Below are 23,198 nucleotides of genomic sequence, written 5' to 3' on the forward strand. Positions count from 1 at the left end.
ACCATTCTCCAAGCCCCAGGAGGATAGAAGAGTACAGAGTCACTCTTTTGTAGTGGGGGGAAGAGCAGCAGAGCACTGGCTTAGCCCCAGATGGGCCAGGGAGAATGAGAGGTGCTCCCCATGCTATGGTTTCGGGTACCTGAGGCATTTGGCAACAACAATTCTCATTTTTCCCATTTGAATCACAATAAAGTCAAATGAAATCTGGAACCTCCGCATTGTGCTAACCTTTGGGGGAAAAAAACACCTTTTTCTTTCTTTTTTTTTTTTTTAAATACTGAGGTTATTTTTCTGATATGCCTGTTCTTTGTGGCAAATAACTGTAATGCCAAGGCACCATTCCAAATTAGTCACTTGCTAACAATTTAAAAATACTTCACTCCAATATTTTGCTCTGACGCACTGATTTTACCATATTTCTTCAGCTTTCTCTTACATTGTCTTCATATGAAGATTTACAGAAAAGTTGAAAATCAAATTCAGAAAAGACCCTAGATAGCAGTCTGTTTTAGACCAGGGGCATCTGTACACCTTTTCCTCTTTCTAATATTCCTTTCCTCATGCCTGAGTAATAATAAACAAACCTCTTAAGGGGCGCCTGGCTGGCTCAGTCAGAGGAGCTTGCGCCTCTTGATCTTAATGTGGGTTTGAGCCCCACGTTGAGTGTGGAAATTACTTAGACTTAAAAATAATAATAAAATAAAATAAATAAACCTTTAAAGAAGAGTAAGGCACAGCTAGAAGACTCCAAAAATATATGGCTTTAAAAGAAAGAGAGGAAGCAATTCAGTCATATTCATCCCTCCAAATGATACTTTCTAAGGGCCCAGTTTAGCAGGCTGTTTTCAGGGATGCTTTATTCAAGTACAGTTTTTGTTTGAGATCAACTAGACCTACATTGCTTGTAGTTCCTTTAAGTACATTAAAACCAGAAAATGTTCACATGCAAGAGCTTTAATAATCTTGACATTTAAAAACAGGTTTATTACATAAAAGTGGACTAATCCAGATCATCCTAAAAATTTCTAGCACAATTCCTCAACATTATGAATTTCAAGAAGTAACAATACCAGCCTATGCATTATCCTTAAATAAGCCAGATTTCTCTGGGAAGGATCTCCTCTTCACCCATCATATAACAAGTTATTTTAAGTAACAAAGGTTTTTAAATCCAGTAAATTTTAGGCATGCCATGATAAGCAGCTACCTTTGAGTTTCTTCTATGAACTATACCACTCACCATTAGTCGATTCCATGGTAACCCACCAATTTTACAAGGAAATCTGAAGCAATGAAGAAGCCTAACATAGCAGGCATGGCATACATGACATGACCTCCTCACCTTCCCACAACCCTTAGGGAAAATATCACCATTCTTTTTCTGAGCTGAGTTCTGTGAAGCTTGGAGAGGTCAAGTAACTGGCCCAAGGTCTCAATACTATTGAAGTGGCAAGGGGAGGCCTCCGCCACAGACAGACTCCAAAGTCCAAGCTCTGTCCAGAATACTCACTCCCGTGACTGGTTCACAACTTTCCTTCTTAACGGGACTGAAAGGTTGGCTTCTTTTGATACATCCACCTACAAGGATTTTTTGAGGACTCATTTGTTGCAGAACCCTGGCCACCCCTTACAATAAATTTCATTTTCATTACAAAGTCTTTTTTATGATATATACAGCTGCTATCCAAGTGACACAGCAAGCCCAAGGACTCTAAATTTTAGGAGAATTGCATGAAGAGTCAGCACATTGATATCAGCAAAAGTGTAGGGATTTGATAACTTCAGTGCTGATCAGCAACAAGACTTTTCTACAGACTTCCTATTACTGTGCAAATGAACATATTTAGTTAACCCCTAAACACTACCGACTAAGAGCAACCACAACATTGCTGACCGAAATCAAATTTCAGGCCTTACAGCCAGAAATCATGAAATCATCTGCATGGGAAGTCTGTTAAAAATCATTTTTATTTCCCAGAAGCTATTGAAATAAACACAAAAATTCACACTTTTAGAAAGCACTTCCTTTACTGCAGAATCTTTTTCAAGATCCAAGTCTGTTTGTTTAACCTAAAACCAGAGCCCCGGTTTCACAAGCTGCTGTTTAATAAGTAGCTGAGTCCCACCGGCTTCACAGACTTCCGTGAGCTCCTTTATCTGGAACTGCTAAAAAGCTTCCTCTGTCCTCGGTGACCTAATATGCCACAGAACAATAGAAGTGGGTTTCCTTGTCTAACCACTATCCTAATATTAATAACAAACTGTGGACTTAAAGGAATGCCTTCACAAATACAAACAGAAGATCCATCTTTATGATCTGAATCCTAAGAATCATATAAAAGGTACATAAATGTTTTCTAAGAGAAGAATGATCTGATAAGTATGACCTGGAGAAAATAATTTCTCAACTGTAACCTTAGTTTAGTAACTTAACTGTGTGTGAAAACAGTGGACTTTCTCCCTTTATGTAAGCTTCCTAGTGAGGACCAACAAGATCTCCATCTACCTAACAAGGGCCATTGCAGAAATATACATTCTCAGGAAGAGGCCCCCAAAGAGGGCATATACAAAACCCCCAGAGCAATAAAGAGAGGCCCAAAATAAAGTTCAAGCAAGAAATGCCTTCCTTGTACACCTGAAACTAATATAACACTGTATTTTACCAAACAGGAATTAAAATAGAAAGAAAGAAAGAAAGAAAGAAAGAAAGAAAGAAAGAAAGAAAGAAAGAAAGAAAGAAAGAAAGAAAGACCTTCTTGCCTGATAGACAAAGGCAATCCACATATTTACAAAGCTTAATTATGACCGAATATGTAAGTACCCTTTTCAACTTCCGAACCTAGAAATGAATTTTGGCTTAATTTTAGTTAACTGCCTCATTTCTTTCCCCATGCAAATGGACTGGCAAAGGATAAAATCCAAGTATTTTTTCCAACCTATTTTTGATAAGCCATTCTTTCTCCAAGGCACTGGAGAAACCAGTTTAAAATTTAAGTAGAAAGAATAATGCCAAGGAGATAAAAAATACTATGTGATGCATCTGTCCTTAATTTGAAAATGGCCAGTCCCTCAGATAATCAAAGGCTCGAGAGTTACTATGTTTTCAACATTTAACTGCTCTTTTACCTAGCATCTATGTTCAAGAGGGGTTCCTCCTTCTTAACCAGTGAGATCACTTCCCAGGATTAGCTCAAATGTTTCTTTATTCTCCTTGGCCTAATACATCTTCATCAAGAATCCATCTCCATAACCAGGATTAATCATCTCTTTTGGATGGTAATACAAACCCCCAAATCGATGTGTGATTGTGCATCTTTTCCACAGAATTTAACCTTAGGTACCTGTCATTCATATGCCACATGTCTAATCACATACCTTCTAAGCAACAGAATATGAAGAGAAAATCTGCAAAAGCAGCTATACATCACCAAATATTTGTCTTATTAATGCCAAAATTTGGTATTTCTATTTATGGATTAATTTTCTTGATTATTTATGTTTTACAATGCTCTGAAAAACCCTCGGATTTTATGATTCACAACTCCATAAAATAGTGAAAGAATGGAATAAAAATCATGTCAAGAGGTTTATAGGCAGACACATTTCCATAGCTTTTCACATAGAATCCGTTTTTCAAAAAATATAAAAATTTAAGTGCAAAGTCATCTGGAAACTTCTTGAATCCCTTCACTGAATACTCTTTATCCACTATCTTACTCTAGTGCTAATTTTCAATTTTACCATATAGTTTCTTTCAATATCAACATCAACATCTTTCCATACAGTCTTTTACAACTTCCCGAGTACTTTCTGTTACTGCAAACCCTCCTAATAACATTCACTTTCCATATCTACCAGATCAGAAAACAGAATTCACCTAACAAATATTTGATCTAAGGCAGTGGCAATAACTTAGATGTTACATGGTACAATGATAACAGTTAAAACTCAACTAACACACTCAATGACATAATCTGGTGTAGCTCTGAAACAATTATATATAACTTTCATTGTAGATGTGTTTGTCTTTACTGGGTAAGATACCTTCCACATTGTGTACCCAGTGAATTTCATTTAAAAATAATTCTTAACGTCAAGAGTATGCCTAAACACTTACAAGTCTTGAAGTGAGAAGTGGAAAAATCACACAACTAGGGGAATCTAAGACCTGGGTATTAGATGTGGCTCCACCTACAATTTAGCTGTGTCACCTTGGGTAGGTCATTTGACCCTCAGGACCTCAGTATCTTCAACTGCAAAACAAAGACATCAGACTCAATTTTCTTTAAGGTCTCTTCCAATTCTAAAATTTCATGACTCTATGAAGTTTCAGTCTCTCCTTATTAAAGATAAGCACTAGATCTTAACCCAGAATTTTTTTTAAGCAAAACAAAACAAAACAGAAAAGACCCAACTAAAGACGCATTCCTAAGGTAAAGTTTTATCTAGGAAAATAAACCACAACTGAAAACGACGTCGAAAAAAATGGGGAGAAAAAAAATCACACACTGACGTAGCTAAAATAGAAACTTCAATCACCCTTGGGCCATTCTGTCAATAGTTATTCAAAGGCTGCTACTCTAATCACTGGCTTCCTAAAATAGAAAATATTTACAGACTTGTTTCCTTCCCATCCCCAGAGATTCAATCCGAATAAAAAGCTCAGCGTCTAAAATCAATTTACAACTTCAGAACAAGTTGCAGGGAGCGAAGAAAAACTCCGCACATCTCACCAAGTCATTTGCATTTAAGGAGGATTAGGGCTAACAAACGGTTCTTATTATAAGAGGTGAGAAACGCACAGGAGGCAGGTGACATCTGAAATGGAAGCAGAATTGCCAGAAAGGGATGTAGGCTGAGGACCTTCGGGCAACAGGTTCAGGGCTGGTACCGCAGCCTACCTGGGGAGGGGTCGACGCTGCCACCCGGCTCGCCGTCCTCCTCGGCCCCAACCGCATCGCCTCGCCCCCGCTTCGGCCCTGGAGAGGCTTCCCGCTCCCCCACCCCACGCCCCTGCGGCAGAAACCTCCCTAATCGCTCGCGTCCCCGGGCCTCCCGCCCCGGCAGGCCCTCCGATTTCTCGGCGCCGACGCTGGACCGGGCCCGCCCCCGCCTCCTCCCCCGCCACCCCCGTCGCAGTGGCCCCGCAGCCTGGGTTCCCGCAGCCCGGTCCCTGCAGCTGGCCTGCTCACCTGCACCTGTTTGCGGAAGTGGCGCGGCCCCGGCACTGCCGGCGGCCAGGAGCAACAGCAGCAGCAGCAATGCCGGCGGCCCCGGCATCTCGCCACGGCGCGGCCCCGGGGCCGGCTCTCGGGTCGCCTTCCGTCGGTCTGTCCGTCAGTCGGTCCTGCCTGCCTCAGCGGCACCCGCGCCGGCTGCTCCAGAGCACAGGTCGCTTCGGCCAAACCTCAACCTGGCTCCTGGTCCGCACCCGCCGCTCGGACCACAGAAACACCATCCTTCCCGCCCGCCCGCCTGTGCCGCCGCCGCCGCCACCCCTCAACAGCAGCAACGGCAGCAGCCCTGCGGAGCCGCGGGCCAGGGCAGCTGCGACCCTACCGCCATGATGGGCTGCGTCATGTGACGTAGGGCGGGGGCGGGACGCCGTGACGAACAGCCCAGCCAGCCAATCGTCAGTTCCACACCGGCCGGAGAGGCCCCGCCCACCATCCTGAAAGAGGGAGGATGGCCGCTGGTGCGCCCCCTGCAGACAGAGGAGTGCGTGGGCAGCAGGTAATGCAGACAATTATTTTAATTTTTAAAAGACAGGGAAGTACAAAGGAGACAATAAAAAGCATTCCGAATTCACCTGAATTTTTTTCCAATATTTTAAAATGAGCAAAAATAGGCCTATTTTGTCTTCTTTTTTTACCTGTCATAGACATTTTAGGCCATTCTTAAGTTGACCTACACATCCTATCAGCCATCAAGGATACTTGGGCTTTCATTTCGATTCAACAGGAATAGAATGGCTCGCCCCTCACACCCACTGACTCGGCTCCTGAACTCAGGATGGTCCCTTTGCCAAGAGTGCCCTTCCTCTCTTGGCCACCTGGCACACTCCACTGTCAAGAGTCACCTAAAGGATGACGTCATCTAAGAAGGCCCCGCCCAGCCAGGAGAAATGATTGACGTCTCCTCGTGCCCCACCCCGGCCCTAGACAGGCTGCTCTCCCAGCTGCCCTATTTCGTTGTTCCTGGAACTGTAGGCTCCCTGAGGACAGAACTGTGCCCATGTCAGTGGGAATATCCCCGGGGGCTGGCACAGGGCCTGGTTCCGAGTAGTTGTTTCCTAAAGGAATTGTCCCTGGTCCCGGGGCTGGGCACTCCCAGGTGCCAACTTCTCCCCACCAAGAGACAAGGTCCAGCCAACAGGTAAGGAGAGACCATAGTCCTGCAGAAAATGTAGAGAAAGCACCTTCCAGGCAGAATTAACAAAATAAAGGCCTGGAGGATGGGAAAATGCTGGACTTTTCTGGAGAATGTACTTGTACCAGTTTGTGCATGAGGAACTGATTTGAATCTTATCAGATGGAGCTCTATAAACTGCCAGCAGGGGAGCCCAGTTCTCCAAACTCCTCAAATGTCCATCCTAAATGTCAGCTCTCTGCAGTGCTAAACCAGCATTAGACACACAGACGATGCCCTAGGGAATATTTGTGGAATGATTAAGGCAAGCCAATAAACACCTAAGTAAACAAGTAGGTGGAATGTGAAACACTGAGTTTGAAGTGTCCCTGCCTGTCTGCTGATCTCTGTTTGGGAAAGGGGAGGTAGGCAAAGTTCTGGAGAAGAGATACAATCACCCTGCTGTGCTTCGACTTCTATCAGGAATCTCCAGACTTTGAGTTTGAGGAAGCCAGGGAATGCTCATGCTGTGTGTCAGGAGAAGTCACTATGCTTTTTTGCAGCAGTGCTGGCCCAAGCAAGGCCCTGCCTCATAATCCTTGTGGTTGTTAATCATAATTAAAGTGCACCCCAACAGCAAAATGTCAGACCATAATCCCAAAGCAGATGTCATTATTATTTGAACAAAAGAAAAAGTTTTTAAAAATACTTTTTTTCCCACTTCACAGAGCAGGAGTTAAGGTACACATTCCTCAGAGCTCATCTAATGGAAACGTTTACCCTATCATCCACCTCACCACTCATACCTTTGCCAGTGCTTCTCGAAGATTTCCAGTTAGAGAATTTACAAAGCAATTGAAAACCTGTTTGCTTTGTTTGGTTTCAACCTAGGAATCAGAAAACAGCCTCTGGCACAATTTGGGATTAAATCCCTAAACTTGGAAACAATATCTTGCAGTGTGTTCCTATAGCTGTTCTCACCTGTGCTCAGCCTTTTCCAATTTTTCTTCCATACCAAGTCATCACTTGGACAATCCTACTGGCCTTGCTGGTCCTGCCAGCAAGCTCTCACTGAGGGCTAAATGCTGAGGGATATGGAGTCAGTTTAGTACTGGATATATGTGCATCTCTGGAGGTCTGGCGTCCAGCAGATACTCTAAATGTTTGCAGGGCTGAACTGGGTGCATCCATGAGTCTTCTGTCAGTGGTGTACTGGAACTAGGTGATATGGGCTCATGAGAGCCAATTGTTAAATCTTCAGGAACTTTGCATGCCAGTTGTTAGACACAGCCATTGTTAAAAATTAAATTGTATACACTGACAAATAAATTATTTTAAAAACAAAGGTAACACAGTGCCTGAGAGGCTCAATCGTTTAAGCGGCAGCTCAGGTCATGATCTCAGGGCCCTGGGATTGAGCCCCGAGTCAGGATCCATGCTCAGAAAGGAGTCTGCTTGAGGATTCTCTCTCTCCTTCTTCCTATGCCCCTTTCTGCTCTCTAAAATAATTAAATAAATCTTTAAAAAACCCAAAACAACAACAAACAAAGGTAATAGGAGAAGCACTTCCAGAATGAAAAGCTATGAGAACACTGGCAAAAACATTCAAAATCAACTTCTTTAAACTCTAGAAATTAGCCAAAGGTTTGCACCAACACAAGGAGTATTTATTAAATAAAAATGGCTGAATCTCAGTAAAAACTTTGAGCTTTGTGGCATTTTCATTTGTTGTATTTCCATTCTTCTCCCCCCCACTTCCATGGTAGTCTTAAAAAGCAACAGCCTCAAAACCACAGTAACTGTGAAAATGAGCAGCCTACCAGCTGCAGGAGGAAACAGGTTTGAGGCTTGCCCAAAAGCTGCATCCCCAGAGAACTGACAGTGTTTTACCCATCAGGCAGCTCCTAAAATGGTGCCTAAAAAGGCACCACTCTCAGGACTTGTCTTTATTTGACATGACTCAGAACTCCCTTAGTGCAAACAACCCTTTTCCCAGTTTGTTGGAAATAATCGGTGGTATTTGTTTAACAATGCAGCTTCCTGAACCAGTAATACCTGTTGGCTGATCAAAAACTTAAAAGAAAAAATTAGGGAATGAAGTATCAATGGGGGCTTTGAAAAGCTCCAACAAATTCCTGGAAATCTAGAAAGCTGTGTGTATGTGCAAGGTTGTGCACAGGCCCAGGAAAGACACAAGAAGGCCTAAATTACTCATTCCTGGCTGATCTTGAGGTTCCGCGCAAGCAAGAAGTGAAGGCTAGGGCAGGATTTTAAGCGGCAAAACATTGCAGGCATGCCATAACACACATACAGAGACTCTTAGGAAAATTTAGGAGACATACTGATTCAAGACATTTAAGAAAATCTTTGTATAATCATTAACTACATACAAGCTTTAAGCTAGCTGAACAGAGACTTCAGTGGCCACATGTAATAAAAAACATAGACTTTACAGAATTAGCCCAGGAAAGTAATTAAACAAACAAATGGTGACAGCAGCAATTCTTGCAACAACAACAAACAGCAATCACAAAACAAATTCTGGGGACAAGAGATACTAGGGAAAGGTGGTTTCCAGAGTTGCCATAGTGAGATTTTAAATATCCAGTTTAAGAAAAAAAAAAAAAATTGGAAGACACAAAAATAAACAGGAAAGTATGCTCCACAAACAGAATAAAAAAACAGTAAGGAAAAACTTTCCATGAAGAAGCTGAGAAGGTGGACTTAATAGATAAAATTTAAATAAATAGAAACCTAGTAAAAATTAATTTAAAAATAAATAAATAAACTATTACAAATATGTTCAAGGAGCTAATGGGAACCATGTCTAAATAATTAAAGGTTGATTGAAAGAAGGTTGATTGATTAAAGAAGATCTCACTAAATGGAAGACATCCCATGTTCATGGATCTGAAGATTTAATATTGTTAAGAAGGCAATATTCCCCAAATGATTTGCAGATTCAATGCCATCCCCATCAAATTCCAGCTGGCTTCTTTCCAGAAACGGAGAAGCTGATACTAATACTCATATTGGAATTCAAGGGGCCCAGAATAGTTAAAACAATCTTGAAAAAAAGAACAAAGTTGGAGGACTGACCCTTCCTGATTACAAAGCTAGAATAAACAATGTGATATTAGCATAAGAATAGACATATAGAACAAATAATATAACTGAGAGTCTATAAATAAACCTAAATATTTGTAGTCAATTGATATTCAAGAAGGTACCAACAATTCAATGGGAAATATTAGTTTCTCAACAAATGGTGCTGAAGCAATTCATATGAAAAGCATGAAGACAAACCCCTTCCTCATGCCATATGCAAAAATTAACTCAAAATGGATCAGAGACCTACATATAAGAATTAAAACCATAAAACTTGGGGCACCTACGTGGCTCAGTGGTTGAGCATTTGCCTTTGGCTCAGGTCGTGATCCCAGGGTCCTGGGATCAAGTCCTGCATTGGGCTCCCTGCAGGGAGCCTGCTTTTCCCTCTGACTACGTCTCTCCCTCTCTCTGTGTCTCTCATGAAAAAATAAAATCTTAAAAAAAAAAAAAACACAAAACCCTCAGGAGAAAACATTGGTATAAATCTTCATGTTTTTGGTGATGGTTTCATAGCTATAAACAGCAATAGCACAAGTAACAACAACAAAATGATAAATTGGGCTTCATCAAAATTAAAAACTTTTGTGCTTCAGGATCCCTGGGTGGCTCAGCAGTTTAGCACCTGTCTTTGGCCCAGGGCATGGTTCTGGAGTCCTGGGATCGAGTCCCATGTCAGGCTCCCTGCATAGAGCCTGCTTCTCCCTCTGCCTTTCTCTCTCTCTCTCTCTCTCATTAATAAATAAAATCTTTTAAAAATTTTTTTTAAAAAGAGGATGAAAGACTTTTGTGCTTCAAAGAACATCCTCAAGGAAGTGAAAGGACAATTTACAGAATAGAAGAAAGTATTTGTGAAGCATATATCTGATAAGGTACCTGTATTTAAAGAATATATTTTAATTTTTTAATATTAACTATTATATATTTATTATATTTATATATTAAATGTTAAATGTTAACATATTAATATTAATATTAAAATATTAATATAATATTTATATATATATTAAAGAATATATATTTTTATATATATATAAAACCCTTACAATTTGATGATGAAAAAAGAAATAATCCAATTAAAAATAGGTAAAAGATAGGAGTAGACATTGCTCCCAAGACATACAATAAAGAAATGAAAAGATGCTCAAAATCATGTGGCATCAGGGAAATGCAAATGAACACCACTTCACACATTAGATGGCTCTAATCAAAAAGACAGATAATCATGAGTGCTAGTGATAATACACAGAAATTGGAAACTCCTACATTGCTTATGGGAATATAAAATGGTGCAGCCACTTTGAAAAATAGTCTGACAGTTCCTCAAAATGTTAAACACAGAGTTATCATACGATCTAATATTCATGCTCCTAGATATAGATCTAATATAAGTGAAGACATATGTTCACAAAAAGCCTTGTTGATCAATGTTCACAGCAGCACTGTTCACAATAGCCACTTTTAGCTATTGTGAATAACCCTAATGTCCATCAACTGATGAATGGATCAATAGAATATGGTATGTCCTTGTAATGGAATATTATTCAGCAATAAAGGATGGAAGTACTGGGGCACCTGGGTGGCCCAGTTAGTTAAGTGTCTGACTGTTGATCTCAGCTCAAGTCTTGATCTCAGGGTCGCGAGTTCAAGCCCTGTGTTGGGCTCCATGCTGGGTCGGGAGCCTACTTAAAAGAATGAATGAATGAATGAATGAATGAATGAATGAAATTAATTAATTAATTAATTAATTAATTAATTAATTAATTAAAGGAGGGAAGTACCAAAACAGCTACAACATGGATGAACGTTGAAAACATGATGCTAAGTGAAAGAGGGCAGTCATAAAAGGTCATATATTGCATAACTCCATTTTTATGAAATATCCAGAATAAACAAATCCATAGAGACAGAAATTAGGTTAGTGTTTGCCTAGGGCTGAAGGGTGGTGGGAAGAAATGGAGAGTGACCACTATCAAGTCTCATGATTTTACTATATTTTACTGTTATCTATGCTTTGAGCTTATTTACATATATTATAGTTGTATAATGGAAATACTATATGGTATGTATTATTGTGCACCTCTTCTCAATTCCAACTTCAGGGATATCATGTCTTTAGCTTGAAATAAACCAAGGTGTAAGTATTTAAACCATAGAAACTGGCAAATGATACTAATCAGGGCTGTTTGCCTCCCAGAGAGCCACTTGTTACACACATTAGTGGTCTTGCCAGTGGGTACCCTTTACAGGGTCTTTATGATTGCCTCTTGCTGCCTTGAATCCCTTTTGTAATTGCATTACTTTACTCCAGCCTTAGGCGAGTAAGGAGACCATGCAGATAGTAGGTCGGACTCTGCCTAGTTCTCTGCCAATCAACAAAGATCACATACCTCATCCCTGACTGTCCTTGTAAATGCCTTTGTAGGAAGTTCTCACTTTTCATTGCCTTCTAGATCCTCTGTCCAAAGCTCTCTGAGTTAAGGACAGTTTACCAGCTGTGTTTGCCTTTCAGAGCCCTGAGCCATCTCCCACTTTGGGGGAGGGGGGGTGCATCCAATGTTGTAAAAATCAATCAATCAATCAAAATAAGACACTTAACTGACTGAGCCATCCAGGTGCCACCCAGACATCTCCTTTAAACAGAACTATACAACCTATAGCTCTCTGTGATGGGCATAAATGCTTGTTTCCATTTTACAGATGAGTAACCTGAAAAACAGAAGTCAAATACTTTGGCCAAGGTCATGTGGCAGAAGCAGGATCCTAACCCAGCCAGCCTGGCTCCAGAGTCCTTGCTAAGCCTCAAAATCAAAACTGAATAATGAAAAAAAAAAAAAAACTGAATAATGTCAAAAGCATACATTGAAGGCCTTTTCTGAATCCCAAGTGTGGGCCAAATTATGGAGGTGTGCCTCTTGGGTGAGAGACCCTGGTGGGGAAAGAAATGGGGGTGGGGGAAGAGTTGGAGGTGGAGAAGCAAATCCTATCCTGAAAGCAGTAGTTGCTTAATAAAATAAATCTCTCCAATGAGAAAGACAGTATCTCCTCCTGGGATGAACATTTGCATTTTTTTTCTCTTTAGCCTGCCCAGCAGCTGAATCCCTTCCCATGTTGAGAAATGAGAAAGTCCCATAATATGAATCTTGGTAGGTGGAAGATCACCTCCCACTATGAAGACCAGGGGCCAGACATGGCCTCTGTGTCCCCAGCAGCCAGGGCCTAGGCATCCTTCCAGGTCCTTGGGGCTGCTGGGAGCTTCATCATCCCAGCACGCAGTTACCAAGGCAGGGCCTGGTGGCCTCCCCCTGCACAGCCTCCTTGGTGGCTCCCTATGTCCTGAGTCCAAGTCCAGAGCCCAGACCCAGCGCTTCTGTGGCTACTCACTGCTCTCTAGTCGTTTCCCAGACCCATGTGGTCTCTAGAAGAATCAGAAGATCCTTGAAACCAACTCAACTATTTCAAGCTTCTGCAAAGAACATTGGCCTCTCCTTATGAATGCAGCCAGTGCTGTGGGAGCTGCTCTTGAACCAGGCCCTCAGGTATTTAAGCAGCATCAACTCTGTGTCACTGGACATACCATGATGGACAAGACAAATGCTGTCCCTGCACCTTGGCATTTGTGCTCTGTCGGGGACAGAAATTGCACAGCTGATCACACAATTGTCAGTGCACTGTTGTAATAGTGAGAGATAGTAAAGAGCAGGTATACAAGGCAGCCTGATCCAGTCCTGGGAATCAAGGAAGGCTTTTCTGAGGAGGTGATACTTGAGGGACAATCCCAAGGATGAACAGGGGGTAGTTTGTTAGGGGAGGAGGGAAATAGAGTTCCAGATGGAGGAAAGAGCGTGACTTTTAATGTTACATCTCCCATGCGTCAGAGGGAAAACTATCACTGCCCGGTGGAAAGGCAGGTAAGTTTGGATGAGGAAAGGGAAGAGTCCAGTGTAGTCCCTGGGAATTGTGGGACTGCCTTTGGGAAAGGGTGCGATGGGGCCCTGATCCCTCCCATTTCTCTCCTAGGGGGTGTGGGAAGGGGCTTCACTTCCATTTCTGACCGCAGGGCAAGCCCACTCACTACACAAGTAGCGGTGGTGCTTTGCTGGGACCCTGGGTTCATTCCCTCTGTGTATGTGGCTTTCACTTGGACTTGGCCTCCTGGATGCTCTTCAAACACACCCCTGTGGCTTCCTCCTCAGGACCCCCTGAATTGGGCTCTTGCTTCCACCTGGAATACCCCTTCCAACATCTCTGCTTGTTGGCTCCCAGATATCCTCAGAGGGTCCTCCCTGGCCACCCATCCCTGTCACTGTCTGACCCCAACTTAAGGTCATTATCCTTCAGAGCACCGTTCACTCTCTGACGCTTTTATGTATATATGCTCACCGGTGGGTGTATCACCAGTTCCCCTCCATCAGAATGGAAATCTCCTGAGGAGAGCCCTGCCTGCTGAATTCCCTGCTGTGCCCCCACTGCTAAAAGGCCTGGCACTGGTGGGATCTCCATCAGCCATTACTGAGTGGCTATGGGTTCGTCACTCATCTGCTGGGTGAGCCAGCCAGAGGCAGGGCCCTGGCAGCTGCATCCACTCCTGCTGGCAGCTTTTCCAGGGAATCTGGCACAGGCTTAGCTTTCTTCCCCTCTCCCACCCAGTGGTTGACTCCTTCCAAGTCTGTCCCACGTCTACTCTGGCCCCATCTGACACCACTGCCCAACTGGGTCCCCAGGCTGCTCTCCAGAGATGTAACACGTGGCTTCCCCAGCTGCCCTTGGGGTCACTGCCACTCTTCCTCTTGCCAACCATCCACCTTGCCCAGTGCCATCTTCCTAACTCCTTGTCCTGGGGAATAATGGTTGGTGTGCGGGCACCCTGAGCTTCTCTAGGGCAGGGCACATGTTCTATTCACATCTACTCCTCCCCGATCATTCCACAACAATTTGACAACTAGAGGAGGAGACTGTGATGTGTTGGGTCATGTTCCAAGCACAGGAATAAACACGAATATGAGGTCCACACTCTCTGGGAGGTGGTATTCTAGGACAAAAAGCCGAGACTGCTTTGGGAAGCCCTGGCTGGCTCCTCTTCCCAGCCAGTCAGGGGACCCTTGCCCCAAGCCTATAAAACCAAGGCTGACTTACTGGGGTAGCTTCCCGCATCAGCTCCCACCAGGCCAGTTGGGGCAGGTCAGGTGGCAGGTGCCTGGCGGCAGTGGGAAGATTCCCCTGAGTGGCACTGGCATGTGGGTCTGGAGTGGCTGGAGGGCCAGGCGGAGGCCTGTTGGCTTGCCTGAACCAAACAGCCTGTGCAACAGCATCTTCTGGCCCTGCGTTGGCACTGGGCCACAAAGGAAGTTCGGGATGCAGGGCCTGGGAACTTTGAGGCAGAAGAAATCCTGGGGGAGGCTCCTCCTGCAATGTTGCCTTATCCCATCTAAGGTGCCTGGAGTGAGTCCCAGCAAGGGGCACCTAGAAGGAGCAATTTTCCTTTTTTTTTTTCCTGTCTGCCCCCAAATGCCAGGGAAGTAAACACTTCGTGTGATCCCAAAGACAACAGGTAAGGAATTGACTACTGCCGAACCCAGCTGCCCAGAACCTAGGGTCAAAACCACCTAGATAATAAACCATAGGCCACTGTTTGTGGTTGGTGCCTAATTCTTCCTGTAGCTCCTTTTCAGGCTCAGGGCCCAGCAGGGTGCTGTACTCACAAGCAGCACCCCCTTACCCTCCACCCCAGTGGCTGGGCCTGAGTCAGGGAGGCCCAGGTGACTTCCTGCACCTCCCTTAGCCCCACCTGTTTGTGCTTGAAGCTGTTCAGGGTGGTTCTGCCACCTGCCAACAAGCCCAGCCAGAATGTGTGGTTCCTTCTCTAACACTCAATGGATTTATTATTTAATAGCAGAGGGAGGTGTGGTTATTTTTTTAATTACAGGGTTTTATTGGAAATAGGCTTTTTCACTGTGCCTGGCATACACGGTTACAACCATGAACCATGGCTCTTTTAGGATGGCACATCTGTGTCCCTCTCTTGGATTTTCAGGGACAAGCCACACACAATTCCAGACTCTGCTCAGGAAGCTCAGACATGTGCTGTGTCCCAAGTGACACGCAGGCATTTCCAGTGCATTTCCTCATTATTCCCCATAAGCTGTGCCCATCGTGGATTTGGGGCATCTTTGTTCTCCCGGAGGATGGTAAGGTGTGGGATGGTATTTGGTCAGCAATAGGATGAAAGGACTCATAGGGAGGCTGGCTTTCCACCATGGATTTCACTTGGGCTCATGGCCATAGTCTCCTTCCTCATACTTGTTTTCCATTGGAGAAGACTGGCCCTGTCCCAGCCCTTCACCTCTCCACATGAAGGGCTGAAGCTCTCAACTCAGCTCAAGTGGGATAGGAGAGATCCCAAGGAAGGATGGCAGAGGGGCCTACATGGCATGTCTGTCCTAGGTCTTGAGAATACCAAAAAAACCCTCCAAAACTCAACTAGCTCTTCAGCTCTTCAGCTTCAACATCTCTGGGCATCCCTAAAAACAACCTCTGTCCTCCTCTGTTTGTGCTATGCTTACTTGGGTCTTGCTCAACCACACCCCAGATTCTTTGAAGACAACCTTCTGTGACTTTCTTCTTATTGAGATGGCTAAGGAACTATAAACCGTGGAAGCTAATGATTCCTATGGGGAAAACACATTGCAAACTTCCTGATACTGCAAGAAAGCATCTCCAGGAAAAGACATCAGGCCCTTCTGGCCACCCAGCAGCCAGGCCCACTGGACCCTGGCCCTGCACAGGCCCAGGGCACAGAATCTCCAATAGAGAGGCCTGAATTGTGGGAGATTATATTGTAGCAAGGCCGGATGAGAAAAGGAAGCGCAAGACAGAAGAGATATTCAGCCAGAGACCTTAAAATGCAGGAAAGGGGATGATGCAAATGTGACCAGACCTGGGAATGACCATGTTAACAAGGAAAAATGCCATGTTGCCATGTTAAGTAAAAAGAGACAGCATGATCTCATGTTCATATGCATATTCAAATCAGTATTATACATATTCATAAGGACTAGAAGAAAATCACCAAAACATAAGAATACTAACGTGGTTATCTCTGAATGGTAGGACTATGGATGTTTCTTCTCTTCTATTTCTTTTTTTCTCCCCCCCTCCCTTTTTTTGGTATTTTCTCACCTTTCTCTAATGAGCCTGAGTTATTTCATAGGGAAAAAGGAAACTTTTTTTTTTCCTTTGTGTGTTTATTTTTGTTTTTAAGCTGGTGGATTTTACAGACTCAACTCAGCAATATCATGTCAAGGACAGAGACTGTGTCACCATCATAGCACCAATTCTCCCCACGATTAGAGAATCATGTAGAATTTTTTTTAATATACTTTACATCGTGGAAAATATTCCAGATGGCACTAAAATGATAATATCCATTTCTAAACGTTTATATTCACGGTGCTAGGGCACCACTGCTCCTGGCCGAGCCAGTCCATGTTTTATTTTACACCTTGGGCTCTGGTTGCTTGATTATGCACTGTTATCCCCACCAACTCTGAATCTGCTGCCTGCTGGGAGGTGTTAAAAAAAGCCCTTTTTTAGAGAGATAATTGAATCGGCTGAGGGAAGTGGAGTGTTTTATTTTCGGTGGGGATGGTTGGCTATGTTCCAGGTATTTTTTTAAATTTTACTTGAAAGATTGTTGCTGTTTGGGGACGGTGGATAGCTTTTCGATTTGCTATTCTGCATTGTTTCTGAGCAAGGTATAGATGATACGTTATTTGCTGTGTCTTTATTCAAATCTGACTGTATGTGTCTGTTCAAAAGAGAGCTGGGGCCAGTAGCTGGCTTGTTTGGAGACAAGATATGCTATGCGATTTTGGAATACCTAAGTGGAATCTGTACCTTTCCACAAGTCAGGGGGTCCAGGTCTCCAGGTCATCAGATGTGCCGGCTCCTTTACATAAGAATGGGGAAGGGCTGGCTGGCTGGTTGTTTTTCTCTGTATTGATTACAATTATCAATGAACTAAGTGAGCTGATTAGATGTTTGGGGAATAGGTAACTCGGCTCTAGTCCCGCTCATAAGATCAAGCTGAGAGAATCTTTGAAGACACTGAGCTCTGAGCAAGCAGACATTTTCAAATTATTATTATGGTAAAATATACATAACATAGGGATGTACCATTTTAACCATTTTTAAGTGTACAGCTCAGTGGCATTAAGTATATTCACATTGCTATATAATCGTCACCACCATCCATCTCCAGAAACTTTTCACCTTCCCAAACTAAAACACTATATCCTCATTAAAGAATAACTCTTCACTACCCCCTCCCCCAACCCTTGACAACCACCATTTCACTTTTTTTCTGAATTTGACTACTCTAGGTACCTTACACGAGTGGAATCATATATTTGTCCTTTTGTGAATGGCTTCTTTCATCTAGTGCAACATGTCAAACATTCCTTTTTAAGGCTGAATAATATTCCATAGTATGGATAGACCATATCTTGTTTATCTATCCATTTGTTGATGGACACTTGGGTTGTTCCCACCCTTTGGCTATTGTGAATAATGCTGCTAGGAACATGGGTGTGCAGATATAGGCTCCTGTCCTTACTTTCAATTCTTACGGGTATATATTCAGAAGTGGAATTGCTAAGTAAGCACACATTTTAATAGAAACAGAAATGAGGCCAATTGGAAAAGTTCTCTGGCTCCTGATGCTTGGTGTCAGCAACACCTGCCTCCTGGAGAGACCCCAGGAAGTTTAGAAAGTACGGTAGCACCAAGCCTTAGAAAATGGGTTTGAGCTGGAAGGGTCTTGAGAAACATGGAGCCCAGAGCTCTCACTTTGTGAGTGAAGAATCTGCATTGAATCCAAATCTGGCAGTGACATATTTCCTCTGTCCTGATCATGAAGCTTGGTTCCTCGCCATTTTGGGGATAAGGAAAAAAGAAACCATAACTTTGGAGTAGGAGTTTCAGGGAGAATTTTCTGCTGGGTCAGGAACTATTTGCTCCTGACTTCAAAGGTCACTGCATATGCATATCCTTCTCCTCAGCATGAGCAGGGAATTTCAAGAGGTAACACATGGACTTATTACACCCAAAGTGACAGGCAATATAAAGTATTAAAAGGTGCTGTTGACTAAGTCCTGGAGATAAGCTGTTGTCCATTAGAGTTTCCTTCATGCAGACATACACCAGACATACATCAAATCTCACTATCTGAGATTCTGGTTTGGCAACAGCTGTGGGAAATGCCAGAGATGGTTGTAGTGGCCATTTATCACTCTTTCTAGCCACCTAGCATGGCTGTGGGAGGCTGATGATCATTTTCTCAGCCTTCTTTGAAGCTAGAGCCCTGCCCTGCAGCTATATTCTACCAATGCATGGGTGCCCAGCCAGAGGTTAGAAACAGGAGTGAATACTAGATATATCCACTTTGAAGGAGGGTGGCCAACACTGCATGTAATGCCTAGACAGAGAATCAAAGGGATTACTCCTCTTTGTTTGTAGCAGTGGTGTCTCCATTAAACCTGTCCTGTAGTGTGCTTGGGGCTTGTTCCTGGCTATGGAGACTCCAATCCAGGTTCTTAGCCTTCCTGGAGATTCTGAGTTACCCACTCTCTTTAATGCATCCCTTTTCTGCTCCAGCCAATTAGAGTAGTTTCTGTGGTTATGACTAAGAACCCAGACTGATTCATCAGATTACTGGTTACCAGTTAGAATTAGGTTCAGCTATGAATACTGGGGACCGTGTCCTTCCCCCACCTCCAAATAAGAGAGCCTTAAACAAGTCAAAAGTCTATTCCTTTCTCATTTAAAAGTCTGGGGTAGGGGGATCCGTGGGTGGCTCAGTGGTTTAGGGCCTGCCTTCAGCCCAGGGTGTAATCCTGGAGTCCCGGGATCAAGTCCCACATCGGGTTCCCTGCATGGAGCCTGCTTCTCCCTCCGCCTGTCTTTGTGTGTGTGTGTGTGTGTGTGTGTGTCTTTCTCTTTTTCTATCTCTCATGAATAAATAAATAAAATCTTAAAAAAAAAAAAAAAGTCTGGGGTAAGCAGTTCTGGCAGTCCTTCCAGCTTCCCACTCTGCCATCTCTAGGGTGTGGCCCCATCCTCACAGTGCAAGATGGCAGCTGGAACTCCAGCCACCACATTCATACTCCAGATTGCAAAATGGAAGAAAAGATGAAGAAGAAGGAGCAAAGAGGGGGGACCTGGGCGGCTCAGTGGTTAAGTGGCAAATGAATTTTAAGATTCCAGGAACTTGGGACACCTGGATGGCTCAGCAGTTAAGCATCTGTTTTTGGCTTAGGGCATGATCTCGGATTCCCAGGATCAAGTCCCTATCAGGCTCCCTATGGGGAGCCTGCTTCTCCCTCTGCCTGTGTCTCTGCCTCTCTCTCTATCTGTGTCTCTCATGAATAAATAAATAAAATCTCTTTTAAAAATTCCAGGAACTTTCCTTAAAAGATAGCTGTTATGAACTCTGCCCCTTCTCTCTCTCTTCTTTTTTAAGATTTTATTTATTTATTCATGAGAGACACAGAGAGAGGGGTAGAGACATAGGCAAAGGGAGAAGCAGGCTTCTTGCAGAGAGCGTGATTCAGGACTCAATCCCAGGACCCTGGGATCACAACTTGAGCCAAAGGCAGACACTTAACTGACTGAACCACCCAGGTGCCCCAAGAGTGGGGATTTTTAGTACCCAGAGCTTTGGCTAGAGAACACAGCCCAGATGGCCTACAAAAGTCAAGGAGAAAATGTATTACTGATAGAAGATTTGCAGGATATGCTCATTTCAAGACGGTTTCTGTGTGCCAGTCTTGGGATTTAGGCATCAGAAGTCAGTGTGATCCCCAGACCAGAAGCATCAGCATCACCTGGGAATGTGTCAGAAATGTACATTTTTAGGCTGCAAAGGCCTGGACCTCCTGAAACAGGAACTGGGAAGTGGAGCCAGCTATTGGTGTCTAAAGCAGCCTTCCAGGGGGATCAGATGCTGACGTTTGAGAACTACCTCTCAAAAGTGCACATACTGGGACAGTAGCTCAGCCTCTCACAGAGCTATCTTCACTGGGTTGCATTTTGTTCACTAGTGTAATCCCCAGCACCTAGAACAGTACCGGGCACATAGTAGGAGTTCAATGATTATTTGCTGGATGAATGAATGAGATGTTCTTGGCTCTCATGAAGGAAACAATTCATTGAAACTCATTGCCATGTTTGCCTTTGTTGTGGGGACATTGTTCACCACCCCCCAATCCTTACCTCCTGTAATGCATTCCATATAAGATACTTATTTTCAAACTTAGGGCAAAAAGAGCTTGCTTCCCATGAGAAATGGATATTGTTTCAGTCGGGGTCCCATCAGGATCCAGATGGTACACTCAAAATAGGATCATTTTAGGAGGGTTTATTTACAATGGAGCTATTTACAAAGGTGTGGATAACAGCAGCTAAGTTGTTATCATTCCCGGCTGGAAGGAGTGGGGAAGGAGGGGTTACCAGAACACAGGAGAGGAGAGAGTTAGGTACAGAAGGATGACCTTCAGGGACACCTGGGTGGCTTAGCAGTTGAGCGCCTGCCTTTGGCTCAGGGCATGATCCTGGAGTCCCGGGATCGAGTCCCCCATCGGGCTCCCTGCATGGAGCCTGCTTCTTCCTCTGCCTGTGTCTCTGACTCCCTCTCTCTCTCTCTCTCTCTCTCTCTGTGTGTGTCTCTCATGAATAAATAAATAAAATCTTTAAAAAAAAAAAAAAAAAAAAGAAGGATGACCTTCGGTTGAGGAAACAGCCAGCCCAAGGTAACTTGACCTTGAAGGGATAAGGCACTGGAGATGGTGGGGCGGGGGGGGGGGGGGGTAGATAAATAATCCAGCCTCACACCCCTCTCTTCCTCTATCTCGTGCCAGAGCTTTGCATGGGTACAGGAAGCCGAAGTGTACAGGAACCTGTTAGTATAGTCTGTAAAGCTCCTCCTGGGACAGGAATGGTGTGGAGAAGCATTGAGAGTGGTTCTGAAGTGGCAAAGGGAAGATGTCTGCCATGGATGGGTTTCTTTCCCTGACAATGAAAAGGGATCTTTTCGTCCACCAGGAAGCTCTGAAGCAAATAGGAGGCTAGAACAACTGTGTCATCTTTGACTTGCCCTTTGACTTCTTTTGTCCCTGGTCGTCACTTCTTCTTCTTTTTTTTTTTTAATTTTTATCTATTCATGATAGTCACACAGAGAGAGAAAGAGAGGCAGAGACACAGGCAGAGGGAGAAGCAGGCTCCATGCACCGGGAAGCCCAATGTGGGATTCGATCCTGGATCCCCAGGATCGCGCCCTGGGCCAAAGGCAGGCGCCTAAACCGCTGCGCCACCCAGGGATCCCTCACTTCTTTTTTATCTTTTTATTTTTTTTTTAAGATTTATTTATTTATTCATTCAGAGAGAGCAAGAGAGAGGCAAAGACACAGACAGAGGGAGAAGCAGGCTCCATGCAGGCCCGATGTGGGACTCGATCCTGGGTCTCCAGGATCACACCCCGGGCTGCAGGCGGCGCTAAACCGCTGTGCCACCGGGGCTGCCCTTCTTTTTTATTTTATTGGCCCTGGTTCCTTCTTCCCACCTAATTTGTGATTACTTTATTGAATATTTTCCTTTTGTAAGACATTGCAACCCTTATGGCAAGAACCCTGGCACATAGACAATTTTTTTTAAATCAAAAAATTTTAAATAAAATTTATCAAATGGCTATTCTGTGCCAGGCACTGTAATAGGTGCTACGGGATGTAGAAAAGTAGTTGAGATGCAGCTTTCTATACTCAAGGAACCCCAGTGTAAAAGGAAGGGCAAATTCAATGAGTGTGAAGACTTGTGTTCTTGACTCTCATGAAGGAAACAATTCATTGAAACTCATTGCCACATTTGCCTTTGCTGTGGGAACATTGTTCACAAATGAGGGAGAATAGTGTTGAAACCACATGGAGGGGGATGCACTTGCTACAATCTCTCTAAAAGGTGGGTAAGATCACACATCTCTTTTGTCTTCTAAAAGGTCAGCACAAAAAAATAAAAAAATAAAAGGTCACCACAGAGCTTAGGGCTCTGCTTAATGTGATCAAGTCCAGCTCACTCTCAAAGCATCCAGGAGGATGATGGGAAAACCCAGAGTGCAACATTCACTCAGCACCAGGCTCCATGGGAAGGTTTGATGCTTACTCCCTTTGTCTTCATGCTTCATCCCTGGTGATGATATCAACAAGAAGGAACCACGGAGATCCATGACACTCAGCAACTCCTCAACTACATCTGGGCCTCACAGCTGGCCAACAGAACTTCCTGAGATGATGGAAATGTTCTCTATCTTCACAATCCGATATGGTAGCCACTGGTCACAGCTTGAATGTTTGAAATGTGGCTGGTATGACTAAGGAACTGCTTTTTTTTTTTTTTTTAATTATGGTAAAAATACACGTAACATAAAGTTGCCCTTTTAAAAAAAGATTATTTATTTATTTATGAGAGAGAGAGAGAGAATGGGGATGGGGGGAGAGGGAGAGAGAAAGAATCTGAAGCAGACTCCATACTTAGCATGGAGCTAAACACGGGGCTTGATCTCACAGTTGTGAGATCGTGACCTGAGCCAAAACCAAGAGTCAGGTGCTTAACCAACTAAGCCACTCAGGCGCCCCTAAAAGTTGCCGTTTTAATCATTTTTAAGTGTATGGTTCAGTCTAGTAAGTACATTCACA

The 23,198-nt window shown here is 43.7% G+C and overlaps 1 protein-coding gene across 1 annotated transcript in view; it reads right to left on the minus strand.

Moving 5' to 3' along the window:
- LMTK2 (lemur tyrosine kinase 2) overlaps positions 1–5,590 on the minus strand; it is an 84,059-nt gene extending 78,469 nt beyond the window's left edge. Inside the window, exon 1 of the mRNA XM_038539464.1 lies at positions 5,193–5,590. Within this exon, the coding sequence (XP_038395392.1) occupies positions 5,193–5,280 (88 nt within the window). The 5' untranslated portion in view covers positions 5,281–5,590. The remainder of the gene's footprint in view (positions 1–5,192) is intronic.
- Positions 5,591–23,198: the final 17,608 nt, after the last annotated feature.

The sequence above is a fragment of the Canis lupus genome, chromosome 6 (assembly GCF_011100685.1).
Source record: "Canis lupus familiaris isolate Mischka breed German Shepherd chromosome 6, alternate assembly UU_Cfam_GSD_1.0, whole genome shotgun sequence".
NCBI lineage: Eukaryota > Metazoa > Chordata > Mammalia > Carnivora > Canidae > Canis > Canis lupus.